The sequence below is a fragment of the Lissotriton helveticus genome, chromosome 1_1 (assembly GCF_964261635.1).
Source record: "Lissotriton helveticus chromosome 1_1, aLisHel1.1, whole genome shotgun sequence".
NCBI lineage: Eukaryota > Metazoa > Chordata > Amphibia > Caudata > Salamandridae > Lissotriton > Lissotriton helveticus.
Window position 1 is genome coordinate 1052782959 of NC_136057.1, and position 26034 is coordinate 1052808992.

Consider the following 26034-nt stretch of genomic DNA (forward strand, 5'->3'; position numbering starts at 1 on the left):
ATTAGAAACGACCAGGGAGTCCAATGGCAACTGGCCCTTGATGTAGGTGGGATCGCCAGGTGCCGGTCGGTATTTTTTCTCAATTCTAGAGTTGACCACCCTTGCCCGTGTGGGCTCTTTGAAGATGTCCGCAGCATTTTTGAGGACCCCTTTTAGCATTGGGAGAGTTTTCACAGTCTTTTCAGCTGTTGAAAAAGTGTCAAAGAGGAAGTCCACCTCCACAGGGTCAGCATGCAGTTCAACGTCGTGGTTCTTTGCCGCCCTCTCAATCAAGGCATTGAATGCCGCGGAATCCTCAGTGGGAGAGGTCTTGACATTGTATATCTGAGGATCAAGGGTGGGTTGCTGATCCCCCTGGTCTCCTGTGTCCACCCATGCGTCCTGTTGTTCATCAGGATCTGTGTGGGCCGGGAAGCTGTATTCCTCGTCTTGATCCCCAGCATCCTCGGCATCCGAATAAGTTGGCGAGGGCGTGGCAACTCTCTGAGTCCGAGGAGCCAGTGGTTCGACCAAGACCGGTAAATCCGAAGCAGGCTTTTTGCGCTTTAGAGGAATGGTGTATGACTCCAAAGGCGCCGTCGCAGTAATTTTCCGTTTGTAAAGCGTAAGCTTCCCTGTGTCGGCATCGATGAAACGCTCCGACTGTTCCTCCATTAATGGTGGTCGATGCTTCAAGCCCCCAGCCGGGAGAGTAGGCTTCGACCCTGCAGCACTCTGCAAGTTCGCTTGGGGCGCCGCCCGTGGTGCGAAGGCCTTCGGTGCCACCTTTGGCGGCAACGTGAAGAGGATTGGCGTCGATGACTTGGAGGTGGGGACCGACTGCTTCGGTGCGGAAGGTGCATTGGGGTCTTCCGCTGAAGCCTTGTCCCTGATACGCTTCAGGGAGTCCGAGACCTGCTTCGTGAAGGAAGCGGACGGCTTTGTCGACACGACAGACGATGTTGGTCCACCAACGTGTGAAGACTCGAGCGTCGATGACTTGGGCTGTTCGGGCCGAGGCTTGATCGTGTCGGCGTCCTGGGTAACTGCTTTTGGGGCACCAGTCTTTGGCTCGATGCCCTTGCTGGTCTTCGGCTCGACGCCTTTTGTGGCCCTCGGCTCTACGCCTTTGCCTGGCTCCGGCTCGACGCCCGTTCTGGACTTCGGCTCGACGCCCTTGCTCGACTGTGGCTCGACGCCCTTCTTGGACTTCTGCTCGACGCCCTTGGTCTGCTTTGGCTGGACGGATTTCACTGACTTCGCCGGGTCGACAGGCTTCTTCGGCCTGGGTTGTTCCGACACCTCGGAAGACGAGGGTGTCGACGGTGGAGCAGAAGGTTTTGGTTTTGAAGGCGCTTGAACCACTTTTGGTAGTGCGGACACCGAAGGTTTCACTTTCGGTTTTGTTTTTGGTAATGGCGGCTCCGTCAAAGTGTCCGTAGCCGGGCCGGGAGGCGGGCCGTGGATTTTGGTAGAAGGTCTTGGGTAAGGCCGATAGGCGATCCCTCGACCTGAGCCTTCGTAAGTGTTCGAACGGGGCATAGCTCTTCCTCTGAGCTATCTTCCATGGCCCCATAGGCCTCATCGTCGTCTCCTACCTCGTCGACGACTTCTTGTACGGGTAGGCCTTCGACATCCACTTGATAGTAGTAGTCGATTTCTTCCGCTGGAGGTGAAATCTGCAGCTGAACATCGTGTTCGTCAGCTTCTCCGCTGTCGAAGATGTCCACTGGTGCCGGGGCCGACTGCCGGGCCTCCATGCGCGCCGCGCGCCAAAGCCGAATCGTCTTCTTCGAACGAAACCGTGAACAAGCCATACAGTTGGCTTCATTGTGGTCCGGCGACAGGCACTTGTTGCACACCGGGTGGACGTCGATGTGTGGGTACTTCGATCCGCACACGGGACACTTCTTGAACGGGCTCCGTTCCATGTCGCGTCGTCGAGGGTCTTGCTGCGCCGACTGGGCCTCGAGCACCAAAGAGTCACGCGACTCCCTGGATGTCAAACTCGGGAGGCGAGTCTGAACAGAACCGGGCACCGAAGGCAAACAATACCGACGATACGAGAAAAAGGCCTTTTGGCCTCGAGAAAGTGTATTGTCGATTCCGAACTGGAGAGAACGAAAGTACATCCGAACCCAATGGCGGAAAAAAACAATCTGGGGATGGAGTCGATGCCCATGCGCACTGTAGTCCAGGGGAGGAGCCACCTATCTCGTGATACTTCGAAGACTCTTCCAGGACAACAATGTGCAATCATCCGGACCCAACACTAGGCGGCTATCTATGCTATAGATATGAATTCAGCAGCCCACATGCCTCGAACACAATTTTATGTCTGAGTGTATCAAAGAGAAATATCTCCTGATAGTGGGGGGCCGGGGCTCTACTGGACATTGAAACCTGGATAAGAGATATGGATTGGTGAATGCTGGCTAAAAAAGTGACATATGAAAGCAAGGACTGCCCCAAGAAATGGGAGAAAATCACACAGATAGGGTGCATTCCAGATATAACTATGGAGGTCAATGGATCAGTGCACTGTATCGATGCCTGTGATTCCCCCTTGGAAGCAGGAGACTAATGCTCGGGGGGCAGATATGGGAGGCAGAGTCTCAGTGTGACAGGCAGGTCCCTTCACTGGTGCAGCACTTGATGTATGAGACAGTGAAAAGTTGCTTTCATTGTTGCTTTGCCTATAATAAAAAGATATTGAATTTTTTTTTTATCTTATACCTGCTCCATGGCCCTTGTAATTTGGGCCTATGTGTACATTTTACCAATCCGTGTATGAGAACATTCACTTTTTCAGAACAACGTCTGCCCATACCCACCGAACAGATATTTATAGTCTGGTAGTCAGGATTTTTTTTTAAGTTGCAGGGTACCAGAGTGAACAAAAGTGCAAGTGCTTTTTCAGTTTTCCTCCTATTCATTGGAACAAGATCCAGATATCTGTGCCACGCCATTGTAGGCTAATTTAAGATTCAGAAAATATGTTAAGGCGGCTATTCGCTGCTAGTTACTATAAGTGTATTTTTCCTTGGAGATACTATTGTATCGTCTGTCTTCCGTTTTAGACTACTTCGTTCCACGAAATCCAGTGTATTGTACCCTCGCTTCGTCAAATGATGCATTCGTATGTATTGCCTGTATCATTACTGGGCCCAAACCTCTTACCATCTTGAGTAAGGCCGGGTCATGGGTACCACGGTAGAATCAAGGGAGTACTGGCCAGCCCTTCTCAATGATCAATACCCTGAGCCTGAGAAGGAGGAGAAACAGTGCCAACCACTGGTATAACCGGTACTTCCAACTCTTCCATGGGGCATTGAAGATAGGCTTGAGAACAGGCCCTTAGAGCAGTGTAACCGACCTTGTTTCCCTTCCCACCACAGGGATGTTTATGTGTAAGGCCAGAGGGAAGAGCTGATTGCTGCCTGCTTGGTATAATGTGCACTTGCATGTTGGCGGGAGGCGTGGTACAGCATGTAGTATGTGTGTGGATGTTGGTCATGGGCTGTTGTACCTTGCTGTGCCCGTAATTAGGGGCGCTAGGATGCGCAGAAACAGGTGCCTCGTGCGCCGCGTTGGGCTGCCACATGCTGTCCGTCTCTCACCAGTCCCAGATGGCAGGGGGAGTGAGATCTGTGAGGGGAGGAGGGACATAGGGGCGAGGGGAGGGAGCTCGGGAGGAGTCTGCAGAGGGGATGGAGAAGTGTGTGCCTCTTTCATCCGATGCCATCACCACCAGAGTACTGAGAACTTGCCGACACTTGCCAAGAGCTGCAGGGAGAGGCTGGCGCGGTGTGAGGAGAGCGTCCGCTGAGCGCAGCGCCGCCGGCTGGGGAGAGATGGAGGTGCGCCCTCCCCCTGGGACTCGGCCGTGATTTGGCATATGCGCCGCACTCTGTGCCCGGTGGACCTGCGCGGCTGCCACCCTCCGCCAGAGCTGAATGCCACTGAGCGGGGGCAGAGGAAGATGGGTGGCCCTGGCTGCCGCCAGGGGGCTGCCTGAGCAACACGTACGCGGAGAGACGGGGAGGAAGAGCAGAGTCCCTGGAAGACTGCCGTGGAATCCACAAGGCGCGGATGCGGAGGCGGCAGTGGTGGCAGCAGTGTCAGTCAGAGCGGTAATTAAGGTGTCTCTGCAGAGACGCAATCTCTGCTCGGCGGATCAGCCCGGCGTCTGCTGTGGATTTTGGAATCGACGGGCTTCGTCTTCCGCCGCCTTGAAGCGCTGCCTTTCACCCTGCGTGCATCTTCTCTGGAGGTGTGTCCCCGGCTCGCACCCCCGTCTGAGTGAGACGGTTCTTGGCAGAGGAGGATGGCTGTGCGTGCGCACGTGCGGCGGGAAGCTTGCACCCATCACTGATTATCTGTAGCAGCAAACAGCACTATCCCCACCCGCGTCTCTGCACTGCCGGGGCTCTTGAGCTCTGGAAGGGAGAACGGTCCGGATCGGATGCTCCACGGGACCCGCACACCTTCCTTCGCGCCCTGCATCTCGGAATGCAGCTCCCTCGCCAAGCACAGGTCTTCCTTCTTCACACAAATCACTGCAGATAATCAGGGCCCGTGAAAGCTCATCCCCCGTGCTGGAGACGCCCCGAGTGGGGTCTCGACAGAAGCACAGGCAGCTCCAGCTGAAGCACTGGTTGCCAAGGAAACGGCAGCGCGTTGCATCCTATATTGTTCAGGAAGAACTGAGAGAAAGAAAAATCAGCCGAGAAACAGAGAGGGCAAAAACAGAGGGGAAAAAAGGGCACGTGAGACAGACGGATATATTGTGATCAGGAGAGGATAGAGAGTAAGCGAGCTAGACAGACAGACATGCACAAGGAAAAGAAAAAAAAACATCGCAGAGACATACTACCATCATGAGAGATGTAGAACAAGCGAGCTACGCAGAGAGACACAAAACACCACCAAGAGAGGCCACAAGCAATGAGAGTTCTTGGCAGAAGAGTGGCAGAGAGTCAGACAGGCGCCTACATAAGAACACCAGTGGAAGAGAAATGAGAGTGAAGTTAGAGATTGAAGACGATCTGCCATTCACCAGTACAGGCTCGAAGTAAGCAGCAACTTAGGCAATCCACACAAAAAGAGGGAAAAGAATATAGGCAGTTGATCAAAAATGAGGAACAGAAATGATGAAGTCAAAAGAGCCGAAGAGAGAGCAAGGCAGAGAGGATGAATATAGAAGATATTGAGAAAACAAGAGACACGTAACCGCACAGGAGGTCGGTGAAGAAGGATTGCAACAAAGAGAGACTGAGAATGAAATTAGGCCAAACAGGAAAAGATAATGTAAGCGAGAGCAGAAGGCCCCCATGTCAAAATGTTACCATGAACACCTGCATTGCAAATATTGCAAAAGAGGACTGATGGACGATCCCTTGTGTCTGCCAACCTCGACCTTCCATTCTTCCTTCACCCGCTGTCTCACCCCTGCTTTCAGACTTTTATTACGATTTGAGGACGGCTTGTGAAGTGTCTCTTTCTCTTATACTAATTGCTGCTGCTGCTGCTGCTGCACTATATGTAGCTCTAGGCCTTGAAGTGGGACCTTGAGTTTGCTGAACTGGTTTGTCATGGGATGCCGCCAGTCCGGGGAGTGTGATTTGTGGCATAGACGTTGCAGGATCTCATTACAAGCTTCATGGAGCAGTGTGGCCAGGAACATGAAATGAGGGTGGTTCACTTATGTTTCTTGCCTGAGGAGACATGCTTTCCATAGCCAAAGTGTATAGGACCTTCCCGAGCCTTCAATCACACTCATGGCCAATGCAGAACAAGAAACACCATGGGAAACCCTGACAGTCTCACACACTAGTCGGAGGAAGCGCCTTAAAATTTAAATGAACACTGCTTGAAGCTTCCTTTACACTAACCTTCTAAGATGCTAAACCCAGAAGGGTGCAGGGAGTGGGTTTATGGAGTGGGCTGCACCATGACGAACAAGGCTCTCTGATCCTCCGATGGTGCCTCATGGTCACACTCAAAAACTTTGTTTGGACCATTCGGCTCAGCGGGGAAACTGGGAGGTTTTCCTACCCTAACCATGAAAAAAAATCCTTCTAACCGCAACCTGAATAGAATGCTACAGCAGTGTGACTCCTCCTCACGGCAGTATGAAGAGATACAGGCCGTAGAGAAGAAATGGTATATGCCCCTGGTGACCCCGCGTAAACTGTTGGAGAAGAAATCCAAAGTACCTTCTCTTTTCCTTTCAGCTCCACCTCCTCCCAAGAGGGCGCCCAGCACGACTCTGACCCTGCGTTCCAAGTCCATGACGGCTGAGCTGGAGGAGTTGGGTAAGAAATGCATGATGCACGGGGGATTTGATGGGTGGTTGTAAAATAGACAAGGGCCAGGACATAGATAAACAGCATGCACATATGATTCACATGTAGAACACAGAGGAACATGGACAGAAAGGCATGTGAACTCAGTCTGCACCTGAACTTTACACGAATGATGACAGAGGACCAAGGTCAAACATACATGCTCACATGCATGGACAATCATACAGTGTATGGACATGAACATCACAGAGACAAGCGCAGAGGTACATAGACATCATGTATAATGATAGACGAGAGGTGTATGCACATACACACATTACATAGATGTAAACAGGACACATCCATCGAGTGTTTACATAAATATCATATGGACACACTTATCGGCACAGAGTGAATAATCAGAGAGGCACTGAGTGGGTAATCAGAGAGGCATAAAAAGAAATGAAATTCAGATGAATAGGGGCATCACATTAATAAACGCAGACACACGTCACATGGATAAACACAGTCACGAACACATAACAGAGGCAAAAGAAAGATTACCTACCTGTAAAAGTAGCTTTCAAGTTTGGGTATACCAGACTCATATGATAAAAAAAATCATCTCAGTGATCTTGGAGGAGCCAGGAAAACACTTTTCGAAACTTTAAAAAATTTACTTGTGGGACCCTTGAGTGTACCACGACTGACACTTTTGAAATATGGACAGAAGCTGTGTGAGGTAAGGGATTGGTGCTAAGCATTTTGACTTTTTAGCAATTATATTTTGTTCACATTTTTTAAAACTGGGGAGGCTGCATGGATCACAGAAATCTGGAAAGAATACTCATGCTTGAGAAAATTACGTAATTTACCTGTAAATAAAGATGTCAAGGAGGGGGCCTCTGGTAAAATAGTTAATGTTATCATATTAATACTTTTTTTGCTTTAGAGTCTTGTTTCTTTGTCCATTCATTGCCATGATAACAGAGTATCACTCTCAAATCCCTATCTTGGTCAAATTCTAATCAATTATAGTAAGTAAACCGACCTCTTAGTGATTGTTTGGTTATATATGAGGCCTATGTTAGCAAAATATATTTAAAGGAACATAATTTTCTCCTGTATTTTGAATACTGTTTTTAAATAAAATAACAAGCAATAAGTACCTTAGAACGTATATAAAGATTATCTTCATTTGAACATAATTTCAATACCACCAAGCCTAATTGAGTGTCCATCTGGCATCACTGCCCAGACAATAGTGATGGGACAACATTTTTAAACCTTTCCATGGTGCTTCTTTACAGATTTGAGCCAGAAAATATGCTGCTGTGAATTTTTCCCTCGTGGCGTGTGTGCTAACTCAGCCCTGTAATTGCCTGTTACATTTTGCAACAGCAAAGATGAGGTAGCCTAAGTTTTAACATTTTTTGCTAAAACATTCTTTTTTGGCCATGCCATAAACTAGAAACAACCATGATGTTAACACAAATTCCTTTCAACATAATAGACTTTTGACGTCTAATGGGTTGATGTTTTTTTCCCAGCTGGATAGGTATTTGAAGATAACTGGTAAGAAGACATTTTGGTTAATGTAAATTCTAGAAATTGCTTTCAATTTTGACCGTCAGGTGACTGCAAATGGGTACTTCTTATTATATAACTTGTGGTAGAAACTGGGTCTCTACTTGGCAGAGGTATGCACCCTGTTCAAGCAGGGACCACAATCCTAGTCAGGGTAAGCTAGATACACACTAAATGATAGCCTGTGCTCACCCTCTGGTAGCTTTGCAGAGAGCAGTAAGGTTTATCTCAAGAGGCAATGTGTAAAGTATTTGTGCAACACACTCACACAGTAACACAATGAAAACACCACAAAAAACTCCACACAGGTTAAAAAAAAGTAGACAATAATTTAATGAGTAAATCAAGACCAAAATGACAAAAGTTCAATTTGTAGAACCGGAGTTAGGAGTTTTTAAAGAATACATTAAAAATAGGGCTTTAAAGTCAATAGTGCTAAACTGTTATTTGAGGTAATTCTAGACCGGGGTAAATCCAAAATTGAGGTCAACTGCGATGGACAGGACTCAGACAGGTCCCACTGACAAAGTACCTTGGATGGAGCAAGGGTCCATGTCAAAGACTCAATGGAAAGAGTTGAAGAGGCGCTGCATCGATCACGTGGATGAAGGCGAAGCGCCATCGCCAATCCGTGCAGTCGATAAAGGCTTCATTGTTGAACCCCTTTACGATGCGGGCGCTGCATTGTTGCCAAGCCATGCTGTCCGTCGTTGAGCTGTGCAATCCATCAAGACTATTTCATCGATCAGCTCTAGCGTCAAAGGGTAATGCATCGAGTTCCAATCAACGCAGTTGTCACTGCGTCGATTTTTAAGAAAAAAACAGTTCCAGAAACCACTTCTGAGGCACGCGACTGGATTGGCACCTCAGGCACTGTAGGGCTCACGGATTGCGGAGTCCACAACAGCAGCAGGGTTGTAGGAAATCTTTGATGGCCCTGAGACTTCAGAACAGGGAGCAGGCCCTTGGAGTCACTCTGGGTTCAAGTGAGATAGATCTAGTCCTTGTCCTCAGCAGGGCAGAAAGCAGCAGGAAGCAGGGCAGCTCAGCAAAGCAGAGACGCAGTTCCCTCAGAACAGTCAGTCAAGAAGAGTGACAATACTTTTAGCACAGCAGTCTTTACTCCTTGCAGAGTTCTTCACAGGTCCAGTAGTGTACTCTCTTGGTAAGGTCAGAGCCCCAGTACTTATACCCAAATGTGCCTTTGAAGTGGGGGTGAATTCAGAGCCAGCCCTTGAAGTGCACAGGTCCCCTTTCATCCCGGCCTTGTCTGCCAGGCTATCTGTGGGGAGTAATTAGCTGTTAGTGTGGGAAACAGGTTGTGTAAGTGGCTGCTCCCTCTCCCTGCTCAGGAAGAGCTATCAGAATGCAGATGAGTTCCCTGTCACACCCAACCTTCTTGTGTCTGTGGCTGTCTAGAGGGAAAGCACAAAGTGTAGCTGTCACCCACCTCAGACGTGTATTAGAGACAGGCTGCAAGGCAGGCACACAAAGCAGTAACAGCAGAGAAAGGCCCACATTCTAAAAGTGCACAACAGACAAAGAACCCATACCGTAATTCATTGGTCCTGGTTATTTATTCAACCACTTATTTTTGATTTTTTCATTTTTTTCAAATATTATATATGTCTGAGATTGGGAAAACACTTTTTGTTTCAAACAAATACTTGACATAAATTAAACACAAAATGAACGACAATACATGAGACACATAATGAACAACAATTCTTTTAGTATCCTTGTGATAATGTCCTCTAACTGTCGGGTTGGCCAACAAGTCAAAATTTGTTCCCCCCTCCCATAACATGCCCAAAGAAATTGCCACCTTTGAACAGGTAGTTTCTTCATCAATCAGCCAACTGGAAGGCAAGAAGAAATTCATGAAAAATAATTTAACACTGCAACAACAGAAAGTCATCCAAGATCTAAAAAAGGATCATTCAATAGTCATCAAGTCGGCCGATAAAGGCAGTGCAGTAGTGGTTTGGCCAAAATAAATGTATCTGGCGGAGGGTAGAAGTTAAGTCCAGAATCAGGAGTGGTACTGACAAATCAAGGAAGATCCCACCCGACAGATAGAGGACATTATCACAAGGGTACTAAAAGAAATGTTGTTCACTATGTGTCTCAAGTATTGTTGTTCATTTTGCGTTTAATTTATGTCAAGTATTTTTATTTGAAACAAAAAGTGTTTTCTCAATCTCAGACACATAGGATATTTGAAAAAACGAAATAAAGTAAAATAAGTGGTTGAATAAATAACTAGGATCAATGAATTAAGGTATGGGTCCTTTGTCTGTTTAAGTAGAGAACAGCAACAAAAAGTGGTAGCTAGATTTCTTGTTGTGCATATTAACTAGGCCCCATCTAGCTACTGGTTTTTGGGCCTACCCCCTCTAGTTGAAGTTCACTTTCTAAAAGTGGCATTTCTAAAATAGTAATGTTAAATCCAACCTTACCAGTAAAGATGATTTATCATTACTGTTCCAAGGATATGAAACATGATGCAGCTACTCCTTTCTAATCAGGAATTACAGTTTTAAAGTGTTTTAAGGAATTCCCAATGCTAGCCTATGACAGGAGTAGGGGTGTCAGTCGTGAAAAACACAATTAGCTGTTTGTCACTACAAGGACATGTAAAGCTTAAAAGTACATGACCTACCTTTTACTTGCACAGCACCCTGCCCTTAGGGCTACCTAGGGCCCACCTTAGGGGTGACATATGTGTAATGGAAGAGGAGTTTAAGGGTTGGCAACTGGTTTTAAATGCCAAGTCGAAGTGATAGTAAACTGCACATCCAGGCTTTGCTATAGCAGGCCTGAGACAGGTTTTAAATGCTACTTGTGTGGGTGGTACAACCAGTGCTGCAGGCCCACTAATAGCATTTAGATTACCGGCCATATGTGTATGGTATACCGCTTTACCAGGGACTTAGGAGAAAACAAAATATGCTAATCAGGTATATATCAATGTCACTGTGTTTAGGGGAAGCACTGGCACTTTAGCACGGGTCAGCAGTGGTAAAGTGTTCAGAGTCCTACAGTCAACAAAAAACAGCAAAAAGTGGAACCAGGCAAAAAGCTTCGGGGAAGACCACCCTAAGGATGACAGGTCTAACAACTTGTAATACGGTTTATCAGCCAAATGAGCATGAAACTCATTCACCCTCCTGTCTGAGTTAAATGTTACAAAGAAATTAATCTCCAAGCCAAGTATTTTAGTTCCTTATAATACATCGTTTTGTGAGGGCCCAACATCAGTCTAAAAAAGCAATCATTAATTTCCCATAAGTAATTTTCTATGTAGGCCTCTCAGGAAATCTTTTGCATCTGACCGGATGTGATATTTATAAAGTGCAAACCTAGAGAGAGGCAGCGGAATGCAGTACAGGGCAAAAAAGAGAAAGAATGCAACCAGGGAGCCTTTCTAGGGCACAGAGTGAGGAGGATGCAAAAAATAAAAGAGAATATGGGAACTGTCTAGGCATTGAGATGCAGCATTATTTGAAGACATGTTTCGTCAGCTCTTTCCTGAATTGGAACTGGGTTGAATGGCTGTGAAAGCTATAAGGATATTGTTGTGATCCTGGATGTGTAGACTGAGATAGCCAGGAAGAAGAAAAAGTGTTTTCTGAAATTATATTTTGCTGTAAATTCACAGTACTTCTGTGTGTACTCTGCATATTGGGTAACTGATGAGGCCATGTGTTGACTGTGTAGAATAATCTCATAAGTCTTGATGGTAACATGATTCAAATTCTTGTTTGCCACCAACGCATAATCTATTTTACTTTCTTTAGTATGTCGAGTTGGTGGAACAACCAACATTTAAGGAAGCAAATATGTCACAACCCTTCTGAGGCAGTCATCGATAACTAAACTGTAGGAACTCAGCGGCTAGGTTGCATTATTCTGAGAACTTGGGACAAAGGGGAGAATGCTGTTGATGGGTGTTTGCAGAAATTCAGATACCATGTCTTGTTGTGCCACATGAGCACTATTAAGATTGTTCACCAACTTGGTACCTGCAGTTTGGGTATGAGGAAGGGAATGAAAGGAAGGAGAAACTCATCATTCAACCTCATCAAAAAAGTCCTGTCCATGAATCTACGCTTAAGGAACCAGAAGGTCAAGGACATGCATTTTGATTTGATGCTGTTGCAAACCAGTGCAGGTATGATGTATCCCATTCCCTGAATAAAGAGGCAAATTTTCCATGATCTCATTCCTATTTAAGAAAGTCTTTAGGGCACAAGTACAATGTCTTGGCAGCTCATCTGTCTACTCTCATTTCGACCAAATAGATGTTTAGAGATAGGTTTATTGGTGTCCAGAGGCCTCTGGGCTAGGAGGGCATGCTTGTGCTGTTTGAATATTCTGACTACATGGTGTTCTCCAAGGTCTACGAAGGTCAAACATGTAACAATGACTGATATCTGTTCAAAGGTGCATCGTCTGATTATTTAGAATACAAGCACACTTAATTAAATATGGTTACCATATTTAGGGATAGACGTTAGAGATCTATGTGAATATGTGAGCCAGTGGAAGTCTGTAGTGGTACTATAATATTATCTTGGAGAAACTGGGCTTTTGGAGTCCGCTTGGGCTTGCAGAGCCTTTTAACTTTGTGGAGTCTGACGCCTGTGTAGGAATCTGCATTTCCCTATGGAACTTGCTCTTGCTCTAGACTTGATCTAGGCTGATGTTCCTTATAAAGAGTAGCCATGGTATGATGGTCTTTCCAATAAAGAGTGCAAGGGGAAGAGCTAGAACAGGCTCCAGAGGCTCCAGCGCAATGTAGACCCACTGTAGTAATTGATATATTCTTTAGATTCTTCAATACTTAATCATTCAGCTAAGGAATTCTCTTTGCCAGTGGGGAAGTTCTTAACATTGAAGGCTTCAGTAATATTCACGTTTAGCAAGAAAGACCTTAATAAGAAGAAGACTGCCCACAGGCCCTTCTATAGAGAAACCCTTCACGCTAACCGGGAACTGTTGCAGCAATAGTGATACTTTTCAGAAGTAACTCGTGGAGGAGTTAAAGTGGGACCCAGCACTGTCGAAAGTAGGGCGAGAACACCTCTGGCTTTATACTAGCTATGGAGTGTGGCCCACAGGGAAATGTTAGAAAATGTAAGAAAAGTTCCACCCTGTTCCCCAGCCTCTGTTTGTGGCATCTCCTGATAAACTGAACTCTCATATACATTGTTCCTGTCAAGGAGACGAGCATGCACAATACTTGGTCATCCATGTTTGAATGTACCTCCAAGCAAGGGGGGGCTGGGTAGATCATGTGTCAAAAAGAGTTATATTGGTACTTGACAACGTAAGCTGCGATTTAAATAGTCGAGGAAAACGTTTCAAGAAAAATGAATATATCCACCATCGAAAGATTATTCAAATACTAGGCAAAAAGCAAGAAAACAGACTAACATTTATTTTATGAATGAAAACTGTTGACCTCAAACAAAGCTGGGTGTTTAGGCAACCTTTTTTGAGATTTTTTAAAATGAACTGGGGACTAATTTGCACTTCAGGACGAATTAGCAGTGCACTATGACATTTTGGAGTAGCCTAACTGCCTGGAAGTCCAATTTTTTCACGTAGGCCTTATGCATATCTGCTTCCATTTTTTTTCAAGTGAAGAAATGTGAAAGGACTGCAGCACCCCACTTAATACGAATGTTTTAATTCCTTGCAGCTGATAGTCACAATACATTTTTGGGAAAGAGATATGCACGTTTAACAAAAAGTGTTCTGACATGCCCCTCACAGAGATAAATAATCAAGGGCCGGATATATCATTACACTGGTCGCTATTTGTAGCTTCAATGTATTTTCAACCTATGGCGAACTTCTAAAATACTCCTGTTTGTTGTGGGAGCCTATTACACTATCTAAAATTCTGTGAGTAATTCATAAATAGAATGTTCTAAAATAGAAAAGAAGCTGCATAAAGAGTGGTACAATTTCGCTACAAGGGCATCAACTGCTAGCACCTGCAAAACACTTCAACTAGCTGTTCCCATGATTTCTCTGGGTACAAGCAAACCCCAAATCAACCTGTGCTCAACCTCCTGGTAGCTTGGCACAGATCAGTCAGGCTTAACTTAGAGGCAATGTATAGAATATTTCTGCAACAGTTGGAAAAGTAAAATAGTGACAACACCACACAAAAGATCCCACATCAAGTTAGAAGAATAGAGTAAAATGTAATACTGAATCACACCAAGGTCCAGGATTAGAGAGGCACTTCTTGGGGGGGTCAGGGACTCGCTGCAGCTGGGTCCAGGGGCTGGTGCAGGATGTTACGGAGCGTTTTATGTCCCTGAGGCTCAGATGAGAAGGGCAGCAGACAGCGCTTTGAGTCACTCTGGGGTTCAAGAGGAAGTTGCAGGTCCAGTTCTTCTTTCGCAGGCAAGAGGGCAGCAGTCAGCGGGTCAGCACAGCAGGGTACCAGTTCTTTTACAGAAGCAGTCCAGCAGAGTGGCAGTCCTTTAAGCCGTACAGCAATCCTTCTTCCTAGCGGAGTATCCACAGGTCCACAAGTGTACTGAAGAGTGGTGTCTGAGGTCCTACTTTTATACCCTCGTGCCCTGGTTCTGGAAGATGTTAGAAGCCTCAAGACAGTGGCTTTGAAGTGCATGGAATTCCCTGTCTTCCCTGCCGTGGCTCCAAGCTGGCTGCAGCAACAATGTGCGGCCGTTAGGCCCTGTGTGTGAAGGCAGAGCACAGGCTATTCAGTTGTAAGTGGAGCTGTTATCAGCTCCTCCCCTATCCTGTCAGCAGATGACCCATCCAGGCACATCTAATCCCTCTATTGTGTGACTGTCTAGGAGGAATTCACAAAGCCTCACTGTCAGTTACACACAGTCATGTGACCCAGGCCAGGCTACAGGCACAAAAAGGCTAAGGGCAGAAAATGCCTTTCTAAAAGTGGCATTTTTAGAATTGAGATAAAAAATCCGACTTTACCATTAAATAGGACTCTTCACCACAATTCCAAAGACAACAAACATGACATTGCTATCAGCTCCTAATTGGAAAATACACTTATTAAATGTAATAAGGAATCCCAATGTTATTCTATGGGAGGGATAGGTTTCACAGTAGTAAAAACTAACATAGGAGTTTTTTTTACTACCAGGACATGTAAAACTTAAAAGTACATGCCCAGCCTTTTAATCACACAGCACCCTACCCTATGGGTTTCCTAAGACCTACCGTAGGGATTAACTATATGTAATAAAAGGGGAGTTTAAGGCTTGGCAAGGGGATTTAAATGCCAAGTCCACATGGCAGATTAAAACTGCATTCAGGCTGCTGTGGCAGACCTGGGACATGATTTAAGGTGCACAATAAGTGCTGCAAACCCACTGGTAAACACAAAATGATGAACAGAGTGCTGAAACTTTTCAACAACTCACCCAAGTCAAGAGATCTGGTTTGAATCCATCGTTTTATTTGCAAAGTTTTTATATAGTGCTGGCTAGACCCGGAAGTATCAGAGCGCTTTACATGAAGATCAGCGAGTTACAGGTTACATAGTTATATCAGTTGGATCAGCGAGTTACCGGTTACAAAGTTACAACAGTTTGAATCAAAGAAACAGAGGGAGGAGGTGGGGGAGGGAAGGAGACCCAAACGGGGAGATGAGGAAGACAATGCCAGATGACCGGCTGGGTAGGTGACGGCCAAGGGGCCAGACTCCTCTATAGCTGAATAGGACAGCTCGACCGGGCATCGGCCAAGGTTGCTCAGGCTCCGCAGTAGGTATCTACATCAGTTGAATCGGTGAGTTACAGGATACATAGATACATCAGTTAGAATACAAACAATCGCAGAGGAGGGAGGAGGGGGAGGGAAGGGGACCGAACGGGAAGACGAATAAAACAATGTCAGATGTCATGCTGGGTAGGTGACGGCCAATGGCCCAGACTCCTCTATAGCTGCATAGGACAGCTCCACCGGGCATCGGCCAAGGTTTCTTAGGCTCCGCTGTAGGTATCTACATCAGTTCAATCAGTGAGTTACAGGATACATCAGTTAGAATCCAAAACAATCGCAGAGGAGGGAGGAGGGGGAGGGAAGGGGACCAAACGGGGAGACGAGTAAAACAATGTCAGATGTCAGTCTGGGTATGTGACGGCCAAGGAGCCAGACTCCTCTATAGCTGCATAGGACAGCTCCACCGGGCATCGGCCAAGGTTGTTCAGGCTCCGCTGTAGGTATCCACATCAGTTGAAACAGGGAGTTACAGGATACATAGTTACAGCAGTTAGCATCAAGAGAATCAAAGAGGAGTGGGAGGGAAGGAGACCAAACTGGGAGACGCGGAAAACAATGTCAAATGTCCGAATGAGTAGGTGACGCCAAGGGGCCAGCATCCGCCAAGGTTGTTCGGGCTCCGCAGTAGGTATCCACATCCGTTAAATCCGCAGGTAAGTTCAAAACAGTATCCATTTCTTCCCACGGGGCATCGTCCAAGATCAGACTCATTAGAGGAGACGCAAGGAGAGATCGAAGGAGGTGGAAAAGGAAATGGCTACCTGGAGGAGGGTGATGTAGAATCGTCTTGCTCAGGGGGGACTATGTGCAACCACAAGGCACCAGGCACACAGGAGGCAGATGGGACGCTGTGCAAGCTGTATGGGATCCTGCTGACACATTGCATCAAATGCTGCTAGAGAGACCAAGTCAGATAAGGTATGACCTCAACATGTGCTGTCACCAGTGGAGCTTTAATGCATGTGTTGTGAGGTCTGTTCCTCTGTCCCCCCCAATGGTGTGTAGCTTTTGTTATTTAACCCTTAGGGAGAGGATTGAACTGCCCTTGTTTTTTCTTCTGGGCCCCAGTCTTGTAGTTGCTCCGTCCCTCTTTATTATCAACCTTGCACGCCGTCTCTGGCACTCGCGGAGTTATTGAAGCCTGTGGTTGTCTCAAACGGCCGACATTTTGAAGTCAGGCAGGTCAGTGGGGGCTTTCTTATTTGTTCAGATGCCGCTGGGGAGCCCTGATCCTATAGTCCCCTATGCTCTCGGTGACAATGCTCATCATGCCACCCCAGGTTAGACCAAGCCATATGCCAATCAGTCTTGACCCAGGTCCTCATGGGCCCAATCCAACCCGAACTCCCAGGCCATGGGTTGAACTTAGCAAACACAACAAGATGATGGACGGAGTGCTGAAACATTTCAACCACTCACCCCCAGTCAAGAGATCTGGGTTGAATCCATTGTTTTGCTCACCATGCCACTCTAGTTTAGACCTACCATATGCAAATCAGTCTTGACCTTGCTCCTCATGGAAATAGTCCAGCCCGAGCTGCCAGGCCAGGTTTTCCCTGGACCAGAAACAAGCATCCTGGGACCGGTTTCAGGGTATCACCCCTCATCAGCCAGGCTAGCTTGAATCTAGTGGCACAGCGAGCAAGACACCCACATCTGGGCATACCCTTGGCCCCTTGGAGTGACCATAGCAAACACAACAAGATGATGAACGGAGTACTGAAACTTTTCAACCACTCATTCCCAGTCAAGTACTGGTAGCATTTAATTTACAGGCCCTGAGTATATGGTATACCACTCTACAAGAGACGTAGAAGTAAATTAAACATGCCAATTGAGTATAAGCCTACGTAACCATGCTTTAGGGAGATTAAACACAAATGGTTCTGCACTCAAACATACAAATAAGTTGATAAGTAGCGGATATTATTGTCCATAGTCCATCCCAAGATTGAAAGAAATGGTATCTCCCAAATAAACCACTGTATAAGTCAGTCTTTTCTTCCAAAAAGTTTATTTTATTCTTTATTCTTTATTCAATCGTCGTTTCTTAAGAGCACAGCACACATTTGACAGCCGACGCGTTTCGTCTCACCTGGGAGTTCTTCAGGGCGTAGCAAGTGTGACCAACATATTTAGCATTTTTCTCCATATCAGTCTTAAAAGTAATGTGAAACCTCTCTTTCTTGTTGAACCAAATGTCATGACTGTACATGCTGGGAGATACTTTACTCCATTTACTCTTCATATCGATATGACATTTCTTTTAAGCCTGACATGGAGAAAAATGTGAAATATGACTATTTTGACTAGTGCAGGACTTGGGTGCCTTGACCCTTCTCTGCGTTTCTATGTGTTAGGGAGAGAGCAAAAACACGTTATCATTGGTTAGCAGTGGTAAAGTGCACAAAGCCCTAAGTCCTACAAAAACAAATTCAGCACAAAGTGGAGCGTAAAAGGCAAAACGTTTGGGAGTGACCCTTCAGAGAGGGCCAGGCCCAACAACAACCATAAACACAGGACTATTCTTCTAGCAGCAATATACTTAAGACACAGGTGCCCTCATTCCCGACTTTTTGTGTTAGATACAAGTTATTTAGAATACTTTAAATCTTCTCTTCTGTCTAATATCTAAGAGTTTAATTTCGACCTAGCATATGCAAGAGGTGTTCTGATTGCTGAAAGGTTCACAAAAAGACACACAAATCTCACTGAGCATCTTAAATGAAATGATACTGATCAAATGGGATTACTTTCAATATATGCAATCGAGATTTTAAATATGCATGTGCCCGTAAATATGGGAGAAAAACATGTAATTCCCATGCATCAGAGCATCTCCTAGTAGGAGGAAAACCTTTACGAAGCTGCTCCAGAGGTCTCTAATGATAACAAAAACAATAACGATGAAGACATTCTTAGAAGGATTGTAGACAGTAACGTTTTAGAAATGTATCCACTAAGAACACTGGTTACCTGTCCTTTCTAAATGCAGCAGTATTCATTTTTAGCACTGAATCTACTTCATTAAAAGGAGCAGCAGCTCTGGCGGCTCCTTCGCTAAGGCGGAAGAGTGATGCCTCACTGCTTTTCAGCAGTGTAGGGAAAAATAAAACGATAATAACTCATGTTATTATAATTTTATTTTTTCCTGTGCAGGCGACAGCTTTGTGAGGCGGAGCGGGGCTGCTCTGCTGACAGAGCAGGGCAGGAGTGGTTTTCCCTCCCTAAGTGCGCATGAATGTTTGGCAGGCCGTCTTGGGCCGGCCAAACTTTCATGCACACTTAGCATGTTCTCCACACAGGTTGCATTACAGCCAGGGTGAACATCATGCCCAGGTCCCCAGTCCCCATTTGAACGCCGATCCAGGGCGCTCAGACAAATCACAACGCTGCATTGCTGTGTTGTGATTGGCTCAGGGGAGCCTGGGTGCTTCCTGTTCCGGCGGAGGGACGAGGAGGAGAGACGCGACGAGAACGAAAGTTTGATTTAATTTTTTATTTACTCCTTCGCCACCTCCGATCCATGCCGGCTGCCACTGAGCTGCAGTGAATATACTGACATCCGTGCTGCTAACAGTGAATGTGAATATCAGGGATCATATAAATCCTTGAATTATACATATGTAAATTATTCAATAAAAAATATCTTTGCTATGCTTTCCTCCTTTGGGCCGTTGTAGTCACTCAACAGAGGGGGCGTGGGAGGGGCCTGTCTATAATCTGGGGGCAGTACTGGAGGGGGAACATGGTGGGAAGAGAATTAGGGTTGTGCAGGAAAAAATAACTGCAATACAACCGTGGAAAAGAAAGGCAATTCTCATACAAAAAGGATAGAGTAAGTAGCCTGTCAAATTGCAGAAAAAAGAAAATTGGCTCAGTTCGGTAGTGTACGGCCTATTTCTAGCATGCACAAAGAGAAAAAATAATAGCCAGGATCGGAATGGAAAAGAGAAAAGATGTAGACAGAGAGTAGAAGGGAAAGGGAGGTGTGAATGGACGAGGACAGAGATAAGGAATCACCCCCGCTAAAAGAGAAAGTGTCAGCATTTAAAAATCTGCAGATTAATGCCTCCCTGCTGAGGAATCAAATGGGTTTACTGCTTTCACAAAAACATAACACAGCATTTAGGGATCAATTGTCTCTTTTTATCATTAAAGAGGATCAAAACGTTTCTGGGTGCCCCATGCAAAATGTCTTCAAAATCAAGATAATCTTTTTTCTTCTTCTATAAACTGTTTCCAGTCACGAGGTAGAGGTGGATACCAGTTATGGAGGATTTCAGAGCCTGACATTCAAGCTCAATGACATCAGGTTGTGAGGAAATACATTATCTTGATGCCTGCAAAGCTGGCCATGTCTGGACAGCAATGCACACTGCGTTAGAGTGTGCAAATTTGTGAAGCCCTTACACTCCTAAATTCGTCAAATGTTTTTCAATGTGAAGCTTGCAAAGTTCTTAATTGAGATCCGTTAGAAATTGTAAAGCCTACCTTTGCCTTTCTTGATGTCCTTTGAGGCATCTATCTCCTTGACATATTTACCCTCGTCAACATCATGGTGCTTAGATTGTCAAAAACAGCCTGGGGTCATTTATAAACCTATATACCACACACATGACAAGATTTGATCAAGGGAAACATTCATAAGCCAATAGAAGTTTCCAGCAAGGAAATCTAAGAGTTCAGTGTAAATAAAGCGTGCAAAACACCCTGGCTTCATAATGTTTATGCTGGGTATCAGGAATATATATGCATAATTTTTATACCTCAGTGTAAAGAATGGGTGCATCAATGTTTTCGTACTAACTTTGCATGCCTTAATACCACATTTAACACTTTTTGTTCATGCTTGCTTTTTTCACTGCATGGAACAGCAATTAAAAAACTTGTGTGAGTGCAATTAGTGTTCATCTTGTGTTGTGATGTGCGGTAGTACAAACATATTTTACATCAGTTTTCTCACTAATACTGAGGTCTAATGACTTCATCAAGTGTAGAAAAGTTAAGTATAACTGCAGAAAGGAAGCAAAGGGAAATATTTAGTTTCAAAATAATCCCTCTGTGGGTAGGATCATTTGAAAAGAAAGGTCTTGAGGTCCTTCTTGAATTTGGTCAGCGACGCGGAATGCCTGAGATGGAGGGGCAGGATGTTCTAGGTTTTGGCAGCGATATTCCTCGGGTTCTGGTCTTGTGGATCCTGGGGACAGAGGCAAGGGTGAACTGGGAGGAACGGAGTTGTCTGGAGGGCCTGTGGAATGCAAGTAAGTGATTCAAGTATCCTGATCCTTCATCATGGAGAGCTTTGTAAGCATGTGTGAGGAGCTTGTAGGTAATTCTCTTGTTGACTGGGAACCAGTGGAGTTGTCGGAGGTATTGCTTGATGTGGCTGTGGCGAGGGATGTTGAGGACCAGCCTGGCTGCGGCCTTTTGGCATTCTGTAGTGTCTTGAGCTATTCCCGGGTGACGCCAGCGTAGAGTGAGTTGCCGTAGGAAAGTCTGCTGATGATGAGTGCGTGGGTGACCATCTTTCTGGATTCTGTGGGCATCCATTTGAATGTCTTTTGAAGCAGGCGATGGGTGTGGAAGCAGGTTGAGGAGACTGCGTAGTTTTGGCAGTTCATTGTGAGCAATGAGTCCATTATGATGCAGAGGTTGCGTACGTGGTCTGTCATGAAGTCACAATAAACATGCACAGGAGGCATTGGCATAGTTGCAGTCACAGCTTTTACAAATAACAACACACTGTTCACATATGTTACAGGTGCAGCCAAAGGGCTGATATGTGGAGATGGGCCTCCCAAAGTACTGTGACATAGACCATGTCGTGTCTTAATGCTGAATAACTAGGTTGGCACTGTTATAAGATTCATTCACGAATACTATGACAATATTCACATGCATGAGGGGTAAAGTCCCAGTACTCACAAATGGTAATGGCATTTGGATAAACCGAGAATGCCCGTGACTGTTCACACTAGGGACAGCTTAATCTTACACATTACACACGTATGTAATTACAACGTCTGCCTTTACCATGAATGCTACACATCCTTTACCATGCATTGCCTTTAGCGCACAAGTCTTTACCACTGATGCCTTTACAACAAAAGAACAAGTTACTTACCTTCGGTAACACTTTTTCTTGTGGAAACAGTATCTGCCTATGGATTCCTCACCTTTTGAATTACCCCTTGTGCAGCATTCCAGGGAAACGTTTTTTTTCATAGCTCTCCCATGTCGACGAGGACGTCACAATGGTACAGCTCCGGTCGTGACTCCGTCGGTGTGCTGATATCAGCTCCACCCATTTTTTCCATGCCTTCGAGGCAAACAGGTGTGCTAACGCGGGATTACTGGTTACTAATTATCTTGCCAAATCCCTTTTTCCTGTCGACTGAATCGTTGGTACCTGTCTTGAGTAAAAGGTAATCTCGAGGTAAACAATCAATTTAAGAACTTACACCACTCTAAATGACCACTGACCAAAATTAAGTTTTAAAGATTTAATATAAAGTCAAAGATAACTGAAGATACAAACTTCTCAAAATGAGATTCAACAGGTATATCGGAATCACTATGAACATGAACTTCTTGAATAGTCTGAGTCTGAAGAACAAAATAATAAGTACAAGTTCGAATACCATCAGGGTTGCTAAAATGGATACAAGTTGCAACCTCAAAGTCATTACAGAAAAGAAAATTAAGTTAGTCTGTCCCTACACTATACTAAATGACATCCCTACTTAACAAGATCTTAACCCTCTAGGTGTCAGCCGTGGTGACTTCCTAAGAAGATCACGCACTTCTCTTTGTCTCTTCTCTGATAATGGGTCTCTCCTGATCAGCCTATCTGCCTACCCATCCGCTTCCTTAGGCTCCCAAAATCATCTGCTCTGCTCTCCTCCCGGGTCACTTTCCCTAATACCAAATCACATTTCCAATAGAAACGCCCCTTGGGACGCCCCTCACGTGGTACATCTTTCCGCGGCAAACTCCATGATGGTACTCTTGAAGACCCTCGTTAAAATTGACCTTGGTTCCCGGGCTTCTTCTTCAGTGCGCTGATACCCCCTGAAATTCCTGGAAACTCCTACAGGCCTGCGCAAGGCGCCACTGAACAAAGTCCCTTTCATTCGAGCTGATTAGGACCCTCGCACCTGCATACAGCTCTTCCTGCAGTGGGCCTCAAATTCCAGACTTCACCATATCTTAGGCCATAAAACACTCTCAGAGCTTCATACTGGACACCTCACGACCTCTCCTCTAACGAGCACATGACGATTTGAACTACATGACATTATCGGCTCTGGCCTACTTGATTTACATGCAGCAGGTTCCTGCACTCTTAAAACGTTAACTTGATTTAAACAGCAAACATTCTTAACTAGCATACGTTTCTAAAATAACACATCTATAAAGCATATACTTTTAACCCTAAGTTCAATAGTACATTTTGAAAGAACCATGTCAACCTTGTCTCACATTATTTTAGCAGCACGTTTAGATTTGCTTGTGAATTGCCATGAGGCCTACACAAAATACTGGGTTTTTGTTACATTCAACTCTTACATTATTCCTTTAACATGAGAACATGAGGTTTTCATATTCATCCCAAACATTTCTACATTAGTCTCACACAGTTATGATTATCGTTACTCTACTTTAAACATTCTATGCATTTCACCACTGAATATAAGACACTCGGTGTATTTCACTTCTAAATATAAACACTCTGGTGCAAAGTACATGTTAACTAACTACGTGCTTGTAAATATGGCGTACTTATACATTTTTTCCCAAACTTGTGCTCTCTCAGTCCCCCCTTTGATGACCTTCAGGGGTCATCATCACCATGACACTAAAAATGTAGAACCTTTAAAGTGAAGTCAGGACAGTACCACTTCTTTTCATACTCTCTAATGCTTTCAGACTCTTATATTGAGTGTCCTGCATCGCTGTCAACTCTTCTTCCTGTTTCTTCATAGCTCTCTGTAACCTATTTGCTCTATACCATTGATACAAATGCACCAATCCCCACAAAGTGATTACACAAATCACTACTATGATGATGGGCTTCAATATGTACCAAACGATACCCTTTCCTAAGTTGGCAAACCAACTTCCAACTTTACCCATTCCATGGCCTACTTTTTCCCACACATTTACCTTTGCCAGGTCCTCAATTTCGTAGTGTATGGCAGTGATGTTTTGTATATACTTCTCTAGAGGCTTTGAATTGTCTGGAATGTAAGTACAACATTCCTGGACCTTCAAGGCCCTACAGACTCCTCCCTCTTTTGCTAACAGAACATCTAAAGCAAGTCGGTTCTGAAGAACCATTGCCCTAATCGATTGCATCTCTCCCTCTATCAGCATCAAGGATCTTGCAGTACTGGCAGACAGTCTATCTACGACTGTAGCTAACCTCCTGATCTTAATGTCATTCATTATCAATCCTAAGAAAGGGAATGCAGCACCTATTACATCTCCAACTACTTCTGCTGCACCCAGCCCTCGCTTCCATCTAGTTGATATTTCTTTCTTAGGCGTGTCTAAATTCTCAACATGATATATTTTAGGGAAGACAACAGCCAGATAGCATGATCCGTACCAATTATCTGGTAACTTCACATAGGCATATCTTCCACATACAAAATATACATTTGGTATTGCTTGCATCCCTTTCATGAAGTTCTTAGAGTAGTACTCCAATTGAAAAGCATGTTCGCAATTGACTTGTCCTACATAAACGTTTTCATAGTAGGAGTAACTCCTGTGAATGCACAGTTTCCCCCGTTTCTCCTTATCCAAAGCAATTGGACCAATACTACCTTTTCGTTGTTGTGCCCTTTCTTCCTTGGTCCAATCTGTTTCTCCTTGTCCTGATGCCTTCAATGCCTTCTGCTTTCTGTATCTAGTATCTACCTGAGCTATAAACTTTTTCTCAACTTCTGATATTTGACAAGTCAGATTGTTGTTTCGAGCATGTGAAGTATCTAACGTTCTCCATGGAATAAACCATTTGTGTAACCTGTCTTCGCTTTTGTAGTAGTCCCATTTGTTCAAATGCTTGAAATTCGGAACCTCTGGCAATGTCGAGTCGAAATTCGAGAAGTAATACTCAAATCCGTCTCGTCCATAAAACATACTTAACAATAAACTGCACGTTATTCCATATGTCAACGGGAGATGATGGTATTTGATACCCTCCTCCACCGAAATTGGTAACTGCATACATACATAGCAGTCCTTTACCTCCATGGCATCAACATATTCATAAAGCAACTTAGCATAAGCATTTGACTTGTAATTCCCCTGTGATTCATCCATGTGTAACCTTTTTACTTCTGCATCTAACAACGCTTTGTCTTTCTCATTGATGTTTCCCTTCTCCTTAACTGTGGTAGTTCTCGGTGTTGACACTCCCCTATCCTCCTTAACTGTGGTTCCATCCCCTTCGTGTCCCGCTAGGAATGAAACAGTTACCACTAAAATTATAAGAGAAACCACTACTCCTAAAAATGTAACAGCTATACATTTTGCCCTGCGGTTCGGGTTGCCAGCCTCCATGTTCTCAAACAGTGTAGTTTTCGACTATCTTCCAGCATTCACTTCCTCTTCTTTTCAAACAAAGTCTTTCTCTCTTGCAATGTCTTTCTTGAAACACTTGGAAGCTTGACAATTTGTTTCCGCAAAACAGTTCAAAGTCCAGTAGAAAATAGACAACCCTAGCCCTTCTCCATCCACTAAAATGAAACCCCTATCACTTTTCTTCTTCCACTCGGCGCTAGGTTATCCTGCAACAAGTTTACAATTTCTTTTCAAAAGTCTTATTTTCGTCTGAAGTTATGTATGACTCAAGGAGTGACACTACTTCTTCATAAATGTCCATCCGAAGTATCATTCCCTCAGGTTCTGGACAATTCGTACCACACCATGGAAAGTCAACCTTTTCTAGGATTATTCTCCTTATTTCGCTCAAGACAAGTGGACGGACGAAATTGAGAGTTAGCGTTTTTTCAATTTCTAATCCTGGTACTATCAGTTCTATATCCACAATTACAAAGGGGTCCGTTCTAATCAAGATCACTTTCTTCACTTTTCCAGATCTGCACCCCTTCGAAAACATTCGTAGTATGGTTTTAGTCCACAACAATAAGCACTCCTAGCAATTCTACTACTCGTTCAAGCATTTCCAAACGAAGAAGAGTTCCCTCCAATATTGGATATCGTGAACAGCAAACTGGAAACTCAACTGTCTCTAAAAGCAATTTTCTTATTCCACTCAGGAGAGCAGGATGAACGATGTTGAGTGTCAGCAACCTTTCGGTCTCCGCTCCTGGCAGTAGAAACTTTATTTGCACTGTGATGATCGGGTCAGTTC

At 44.9% G+C, this 26034-nt stretch overlaps 2 protein-coding genes across 4 annotated transcripts in view; one reads left to right on the forward strand and one right to left on the reverse strand.

The window, feature by feature from the left end:
• SHANK3 (SH3 and multiple ankyrin repeat domains 3) overlaps positions 1-26034 on the forward strand; it is a 2381185-nt gene that overhangs the window by 2076978 nt on the left and 278173 nt on the right. The window contains exon 19 of the mRNA XM_078677930.1: positions 6216-6296. Coding sequence (XP_078534056.1) covers positions 6216-6296 — 81 coding nt within the window. The remainder of the gene's footprint in view (positions 1-6215; positions 6297-26034) is intronic.
• The window catches only part of LOC144820423 (uncharacterized), an 858373-nt gene that overhangs the window by 238828 nt on the left and 593511 nt on the right, over positions 1-26034 (reverse strand). The window lies entirely within an intron of this gene.